Source organism: Ochotona princeps, chromosome 14, assembly GCF_030435755.1.
Source record: "Ochotona princeps isolate mOchPri1 chromosome 14, mOchPri1.hap1, whole genome shotgun sequence".
NCBI lineage: Eukaryota > Metazoa > Chordata > Mammalia > Lagomorpha > Ochotonidae > Ochotona > Ochotona princeps.
Genome location: NC_080845.1, coordinates 58,880,923 through 58,889,499, shown reverse-complemented (window position 1 = coordinate 58,889,499; position 8,577 = coordinate 58,880,923). Strand labels below are relative to the sequence as shown.

General features: G+C 48.0%; 1 protein-coding gene across 1 annotated transcript; it reads right to left on the bottom strand.

Annotated features, from left to right (window-relative positions):
* Positions 1–409: 409 nt before the first annotated feature.
* Positions 410–6,314, bottom strand: NFIL3 (nuclear factor, interleukin 3 regulated). The gene is made up of 2 exons (XM_058672266.1): positions 6,203–6,314; positions 410–1,930 (listed from the first exon to the last, which is right to left on the bottom strand). Exons 1-2 carry the CDS (start codon positions 6,312–6,314, stop codon positions 462–464), a joined length of 1,581 nt encoding a protein of 526 aa, XP_058528249.1. The 3' UTR covers positions 410–461.
* Positions 6,315–8,577: the final 2,263 nt, after the last annotated feature.

Sequence of the window (8,577 nt, the reverse complement as noted above, 5' to 3'; positions counted from 1 at the left end):
TTCCTTTTTTCAAGCTCCCCCCCAGAAGTCAAACACAGGACACCTCAGTATCTTTTTGGGGGAGCGACACTGGAGGTAGCTTTTCCTCTCCTGCAAATGAAATGCAAGGGGGCCCCAAGTTTTGTGCTGGTCACCAATCCTTTATTGAAACTGGTAACTTACACACTTTATTGTAGAACAACAAAAATAATGTTCCATATATACAGCCTTTGTGTACGGAGCATCTGACCATATATATACAAGGCAGAGTGAGGACAAAACCGCATCTTCACCATGGTCTGTGCACAGAAAAAGACACCACACAGACAACGTGTGCACATTACAGTGAAATGACATCACGGGTCCAGTGAAAAACAGCCTGATACAAAAAAAAAAAAAAAAAAAAAGGAACTCCGGGTCTGTGGCTGGGGGGGGGGGAACACCCGCCCGAGCGCCCAGCTCTCCTCCCTCGGGGGGTGGCCTCACCGGGAGTCCGAGGCGGAAATGGGCTGTGCGGCTATGAATCTCTTGAGGGACACTACCTCTGTGGATAAGTTTGCTATCCCCGGCTTGAGGTACAAGTTCTCGGGGTCGGTGGCGGCAGGATAGCCGTCGTCTTTCGTCTTGAAACCATTCTGCGTTTGGCCGCTGAGTTCCCTTGGAGGCCAGGGCTCAGCTCTGAGGGACCAATCCTGGATGTTCGTCACCTGCACGGAGAAAGGAGGAAGGGCGGGAGGCACCGTGCTGCTGCCACCACCGGGGCCTCCTCCTCCGTGCTGCTCCGGGTCCGAGTGTCTTTTGGGGGTCGCGTCCACGGGCGAGGGCAGTTTGTGCGCGGCTTCGAAGTCGGGCTCCAAGGCTTCCACTTTGATCCGCATGGCTTTGGCTTTGATGCGCAGCTTGTGCGGCAGGGCGGATGCGTTCCCCTCGGGCACCTTGACCACAGTGGCGTGTACCCGGCTGAGCTCCACAGGGGAGTGGATGGGGCCCTTGGGCACCTGCTGCTCGTCCTCTCCATCCGACGCCTTCCCCACCGCGCCGCCGTCGTCGGTCTCCGATGTCCGCGGGGAGTTGCTGGAGGAGCTGGTGACGGGCAGCAGCAGTGGAGGGGAGTAGCCCGAGAAGGAGCCGCCCATGTAGTTGGGGTACATCATGGACACGGCGGCGTAGGCGCCCCGCTCGTCCCTGGGCTCCAGTTCCACGGGCTCCTGCTTGATGGCCTGGAACTTGTGGTCCTCGGGGCTGCGGCGGCCTCCCTGGCCGGGGCTGCCGTGCGCGTGCTCTCCGGATGACGCCTCGGACAAGTCGGACAGCGAGCTCTGCGGCGAGTGCTTGATGACCGACACGCAGCCGCCCACCGTTGCCATGGCCGCGGCAGGGTCCTGCTCGTCCACGGCGAAGGCAGCGCTGGCCGCGGCTGCAGCGGCGGCGGCCGCGGCCTTGGAGGCCGGGTAGTCTTGGAAGTACACGGCCGTGGAGCTGCTGAGCTTCTGGATCTCCTGCGCGTAGGCCGCCGAGCTGATGAGGCCGAACTTGAGCTTCAGCGACAGCAGCTCGGCCTTGAGCGTGGCGTTCTCCTCGCCCAGCGCGATGAGTTTGTTCTCCAGCACCAGGTCGTTGAGCCGCCGCTTCTCGCGAGACCGTTTGGCGGCCTCGTTGTTCTTGCGCCGTTTCTCCCAGTACATGGCATCCTTCTTGTCGTCGGGGATGAACTCCCGTTTCCGGCGGCACGTCGCGGCCTTGCTCTTGCCCACGCTGCCCTCACCCAGGAGCAGCTCCTCGCCCGCCGCGAGCTCCTCCCCAGGCAGCTCTGGCAGCGTGGGGTTGAGCACCGTCATCTTTTCTGCGTGGCCGCTGGGCTCCAGCGATGCCTGTTCCTTCTTGATGGTCTGCATCTTTTTTTTTTTTTTTTTCACGTGGCAGGGGTGTGCCAAGTCACTCGCCCAGGGTTCTCAAACTCCCAGAAAACTCTGGCTGCAAATCCATCAAGAGCCTTCCTCGTGTTCGGTCTGTCTGCGTGGGGTACGATGCGTGCAAGACCTGCCATTCAGAGAAATGCACAGTTAGTGACTGGGGGACACGTGGCCTTTGCCAGTTAATGGCCAGTTAACGCTCAGCTGCTCAGCAGCTGGGGCAAGGCACAGCGAGGAGGCAGTTTCACCCCGGAAAGACTCAAAAGAGTCTACACTCTGAGGCCTTATAGGACAGATGGCTGCGGGGACCCATGCGCAGGGAACCACGTACTCTAGGAGAGTGAAGAAAACCAGCCCACCAAAGCAGATAGGGGTTTCCTGCAAGGCCCAGTCTCACACAACATTTCTATCACTGTCAATCAAACAACGCTTACTTTTTATTTACAATTTATTTTACTTATTTGAAGGACAGATAGACACAAAGACAGACAACCATTTTTCCATCCTCTGGTTCACTCCCCAGATCGCTGCAAGGTCTATGGCTGGGCCAGGAGCCAGGAACTCCACCTAAACCTTCCACATGGGTGGCAGGGGTCCAAGCACTTGGGCCATCTTCCACCGTCTCCCAGGCACATTAGTAGGGAGCTGGATCAGAAGTGGACTGGAACCAGGGGTCTGATACAGGATGCCAGCAGTACAAAATCTAAGTGGTGTTTTAACCTTGCTGTACCAGTATGCCAGGCCCAAACATACTGACTTCCTCGCTTTCTATCTTATGATTGCTTTATTTGAAAAGCAGAATAAGACAGAGGAAGGGAGAGACAGATTCCATCCACTAGGTTCACTCTCCAAAGAGCCCACATAGGTACAGGGCCTAAGCACTTGAGCCATCTTCTGCCGCTTTTCTAAGTGCATTAGCAGAGGACTGGGTTCAACGTGGAGCAGCCAGGCCTCCAACAGGTATCCTTAGGGGATGCACCTCACAGCCTCTGGCTAAACCCGTTAAGTCACAATGCCAGGTTTCTGTGCGCTTGCCTCTTAAAAGGAACCTTACCTAACACACTTTTCCAACATCAGCCAACAAATTCTGCAATCACGGAGGGGGTAAACACAAGTGGAGCAACATTTTTATTTTTACAAACATGAACATAAAAGCCGCACGAATAGCTGAGGTACTGCCGGTCTGGACTAGCATTTTGAAATGTGGACAGAAACCTGTCCCTCACCTCCCTGCCTGCCTGGGGGGCTGCCCTCCCAGGGAATTCCTGCAGGCGTCTCACCACACCTGAGTGCAGAGGCGCCTTCTCATGGTGCCACCTCACAGAAGCACCTGTGCTGATGAGATCAGCAACGTTTCTTCATTTGATTCCCACGGAGTCAGCAGATGTGCCAGGTGGGAGCACCCACCCCCCCTGCGGTGGCCCTGGACTCTTTCTTGGTCATTTCAGTTATGTGGTGGCTTTGGACTAAAAATAGAAAGATGTCATTCAAAGAGATTTTTTTTTTTTTAAGTTCACCCTTGAAACTTAAAAAAAGTATTTTAAATCCAGAGAACATAATTATGGCAAGAATTTCAATCTTACTCATTTGTTTCAAATAAAACATGACAACTCAAAATAGAGTCATCAGCCAGCTCTCTCACGGGTGAATATTCATAGTATGAATTTGTCCTGACATTTGTCTTGACATGAGATAATCAATTCACACTGTGTTCTAATAACAGCCTTTTCATGGTGGTTTGGGATCCATGTTTCTAGACACCGACTGCCTCATTTTCCAGTTGGTAATGCTTTTCAAAAAGTAGATGAGGTATAGCAATGTTGGTTCAGCACAGAGTGGCTCTGCGCTGCCATATTAAGAAGATTTAATGTTCCTGTTTTACGTCACCGCCTCTTTCTTATGCATAGTTGTGTCATGACTAATGAAATGGAGTTTAATTTTATCAATGGGAAAGGCCTGCTGGCTGCTTTTGTCTTTTCCAAAAGGAATAAGAGGAATGATGTAATAATGTCAGGATCATCAGGAATAAGGTTTCATGCCAAGTTTTTGTCCATTAAATCGAACCAGCATGGTTCAGGGACCAGCCAGTCACAACCTAGAGAAATGTGTGGTTATTAATTCCAAGTTTCTGTTTGTTTTCTGATAACCAGACTTTAATGGGAAATGAGAGTAGAAAGTGGGACCCGGCAGGCAATGAGGTTATAGAAAAGGAATCTTTTTATTGACCACTCAACACTGCAGTGCTGTGAGGGTGCTTCGAAAAGTTGGTGGAAAATGGAATCAAAAGGTCTTTAAGTTCACTTTGGTGCAAAAACCCCCCACCAACCTTTGAAATCTACGCATAATCAAATTTTCTATCATTTCCATTCAGATTTTGTCCTCTGACACGAAAAACCCTCTGCCTTTGGAGTGGACTGTTTGCGCTGGTTCCAGTTTGTGTTCTGTCATTCCCTAGAGGAACAGGAGTGGTAAAACAGAGTGAGAAATCCCAGAGGAAAGATGACAGCGAACCTGATTTTGTATAAGGTGCCTTTCAAGTTTTCATGCTATCTTCAGGCACTTCCTTTTACAGCTTTGATATCAACACCCTTTGGTTCCCTGCACACTATTATCCTGGGTAGCAACTGCAGGATCTTTCTGTAACATGCATTTTCTTGTTTGTCTGTAACAAAGCAAACACCAGAAAAACCTCACATTGCATCAGTATTTTAGGTTTTGAAAGAGTCCCATGGCTTCAGTTTTAATTACCCTTTCTAAACTTCTCATGATTTTTTTTACTCCACATCCAGGGGGCTGGAATTTCTTTTCAGCTCCCTGGTTTTACACGTATGCAACTTCGCTCAGAGTGTATTTAGCTCCAGTGAGGGCAGGCAGCCATCGCCACGCCGCTTACACAAAACAGTCCTACTTCCGCCCACTTGTCTTAACAATTCTTCAACTCTTTCCTCATTAGAGGGCAATGCCTGCTTCATCACTGCTACACCTCTGCGGGGACACAACAGCCGTCTTAAACCTCACTTCTCTGTAATCTGCTTCTTCCTGTTTGAGTGTCCCTGGGAATTTCTCCCATACTTCTCTCTTCAGCACACCTTCAACATCTCTGCAACTCAACTGGCAAATCACCACACACTCTTCTAGGATAATTTTCTGTATTAATATTTGTCAAATAACCCTGCAGTGCTGCACGCAGTTGATCAGCATCGGGAGATAACGTACTGACTTTGTACACTGTGTCTCTTCCTAGGCATTTATCTTTTACGCCCGACTAGACTGCAAATGACTTCAGAGAGGAAATTAAACTATCTGTGGATGCTTCTACCCATAAACTGAAGATATCAGGTGCTCAACATTTGATTAATAGCCACTAAACTTTCTAAGGTAATGAGAAATTGTCCCTGCTTTCTTTTTTTCTTCATTTAGAATTCAGTAGTCTCCCCTCCCACACTCAATCATTCATGTTCACAGACCCACCAGTCGATGCCTGCAGACAACACAAAACCTTAAAGGTTGTTTTTCCCTACTCATGGGTATTAACAATGAAGTCTAGCCTATAAATTCAGTATAGTAAGAGACTGGCAACAGTAACTACTAAGAAAACAGAACGATAACACTCTCCTAAGTTACATACATGTCGTCTCTCTCTCCCTTAAAATATCTCAATTCCTTACTGCATTACAGTAGTTTTTTGGATGATAATGGGTTGTGGAAGAAAGGAACAAGGCACAGAAGGAGACTACCGTATTGGACGAATTTGAAAGGAGATGGATTGCTTTAAACACAGAATTTCTGCTATTTTAAAAAATTGCCTTATTCAAGAAATATGCAGACCCATGGTATGTAAGGCACTGAGCGGGGCCAAGAACCTCCAAAAAGTGAGGAAACCCAAACTCCACATAGTGCAGGACCTTGAGGGTGGGATGGAAACTGAACAGAGTCCCATCGGCGTGTGTCCTGGGGCATGAAGAGCCCTCTGCCAGCCAGCACAGCCCCTTGCCAGCCACGACACTCTTTTTCTTGGTTTAGCTCTAAGAGGAAAACTATCCTGGCAGGAGCCATTTATGGAACACTTACTATGCAATAGCTATGCAACTCCCAGGGCATGAGAGTGGACATGGTCTAGTTCATCAACCTCCACAATATCAGTCTCAGATGAGAAAACGGAGACTCTGCTGTGAGCTGTCGTGCCCAGGTCACACAGTTTATTAAATGGCAGAACTGCGAACCCAGTCCCACTGGCTCACACGATATGCCCAGGGCTGTTGGTATCCCTGGGACAAAGCCCCTTTTCTGAGCCCCACACACCCATTTACCCTCCTTCTTTGGGGACAGGATGGCAGTCAGTGTCATCCTAATTTCTTTTTGCCAGTAGAGGTACCAGCTAGAACATTTCTGCTCCTTCCCCAGGATGTGATGAAAAGCCATTTTTGGATAATTTTCGCAGCTCTACTAAAATTTTCATCTCCCGGAAGTCCTATTTATGTTAAGACAAATAAAGGAAAAGAAAGCTATGGACTTTGTTGCCTGCAGTTTTTTTTTCTTTTTCAAAACAAAACCAAAAGTGAGCGTTTTCAACATGGCGTTTGTGTGTTGGGGACGGGTGTATCCATCTTCTCATGTGGCAGAGGAATGAGGAATGAGTTGGAGAACATGTGAAATCAGAGTGCCTTTCCTAAGTTCCCCCAGCAAGTGAAAGCTGAGACGGGGTCCTGGATCCCTGCTTTGCTCCCTCCACAAGGAACTGAAGCGGTAGCAATGCCAGGAGTGGACAGGGCCTTTGGAGGCGTCAGCACCTTCGTGAGCCTAGCGCCTGCACCTTAAGTCCCAGTATTTTCCCTAGGATTGACCATGACTTCATCTGTGTATCATCTCTTCAAGTCGACAGTCAGTGGGTGCTGTGCTGCATTAGTCACCGCTTATGTTTCTCTTCTGGTGAATAATTGACGCTAAATGCCAATTTCATGATGTTAGCACATGCAGCACCACGAACCTCATTACACCCATTAGATGACAGGCTTCTTCCTTCAAAACACTAATAAAAAAGAGAAACGTAAGAGCAAGAGTCCTCACCTCCCAGCTCACATGGTTTTTCCCCAGCACGTGTGCAGGTACCATCTCTGCCTGCCGCCTTCTCCTAGTGTCTCATGCCATCGCTACAAGCAGGAGAGGCGAGTTTTTCCAAAACCCAGTTTATTGACCTAAATAAGTCCAGATGATGTCAATATCACTTTTAATTCACAGTAAGACTCAATAAAAAAAATCTTCAAAAGAAAACAACTTCACTGCCTAACACGGAGACCGAGTTCACTGCTCAGCAGCTCTCTCAGGCCAGCCAAGTGATGGCAATCCTGGGCCTGGGTTTCCCCCCGTTGCTCACCTGATCTGCCAGAGACACATCAGTACAGAGGGGGCAGCTCAACCCCTCTGCACAAAAAGGGTGACAGCAAACACTACTCGAAACTTGTATTATTACCCCTTGAAAAGGCTTTTGTTGCCAGTTGTGTTTCTGTGACATAGTTTGACTTGAAGCTTCTGTCAACAAGACGAACTGTTTGTTGTCTCCAATGACTTGGATTTTTAGGGAAACATCTCATTTTCCCTCCAGTCTTCAAATAGATGAGGGTTCTTCAAGAAAGTCCCCCAGTTGGGCCCGGTGGAATGGCTAAATCCTTGCCTTGTTCACCCCGGGATCCCATAGGGCCACAGGTTCTAATCCTGGCAGCCCCACTTCCCATCCAGCTCCCTGCCTGTGGCCTGGGAAAGCAGTCGAGGACGGCCCAAAGCCTTGGGACCCTGTACCCGTGTGGAAGACCCAGAAGAAGTGCTTGGCTCCTGGCTTCGGATCAGCTCAGCTCTGGTCATTCTGGCCACTTGGGGAGTGAACCAGCAGACAGAAGATTTTTCTCTCTAGCTCTCCTTCTCTCTGTAAATCTGTCTTTCCATTAAAAATAAAATAAAACCTTAAAAAAGTCCCCAGTTAACAGAATAAAAAGATAGGTTTCTTTTAGTGCAAAGATTTTGAAATCTGTGTTTCTTCACAATACTCACGTTCCATAAACTTTTTTGAAGTCCTTCCCATGCAAGGCTTTCAAAAAAAAATTTTTTTTTGCACTGAAGTCAACTTATCTTTTAATTCTTTTAAGACCAAGTTTCTAGTATGCCCTTATATTGTTTAAGACATATGACTTCCGTAATAAAGAAAAATACTTTTCCAGGTAAACCTAGACCTAAGTTATGTTAAACTGTAAACCAGTATGTTTTTGAGGCATCATTTTCATGGAAAAAAAATTAAATAAAATGAAGCCATTTATAGCTCTTTTGACTTTTAAACTATCAACACCAGCCAAATGGTAACCTCCTTTTTCCTCCTATGAGTAAAATCTAAGGCCTTCAAATCAATGAAATACTTTACTCCTTTCCACGGGTAAATATGAACCGAATATTTAACAGTAAACAGAAAACAGCAACTTCTGCAGGCAACCAAAGGAGACTGGGGATGACAACCAAACCAAACACTGGAGACGCAAGAGGATTTTTCAATACACATTGAAAAAGTGAAGCTGTTTCAATCAAGCAAGCTACAGTAAACCTGCAGAGATGCCAACTCAATACTCTGGTAAGTAGGTAACCCCAGAATCAGACAGAAACGTGTTCGTGACACAGCAGTGTGCACACACACACACACGGT

What these genes read in the sequence shown, in the direction of transcription:
- NFIL3 (XM_058672266.1), bottom strand. Translation starts at nt 6,314, where the DNA reads ATGGCTTTTCATCACATCCTGGGGAAGGAGCAGAAATGTTCTAGCTGG. An exon ending in CCTGTCCCCAAAGAAGGAGG is followed by an intron (nt 1,931 to 6,202) that starts GTAAATGGGTGT and finishes TGGGAGTTTGAG; the next exon opens with AACCCTGGGCGAGTGACTTG.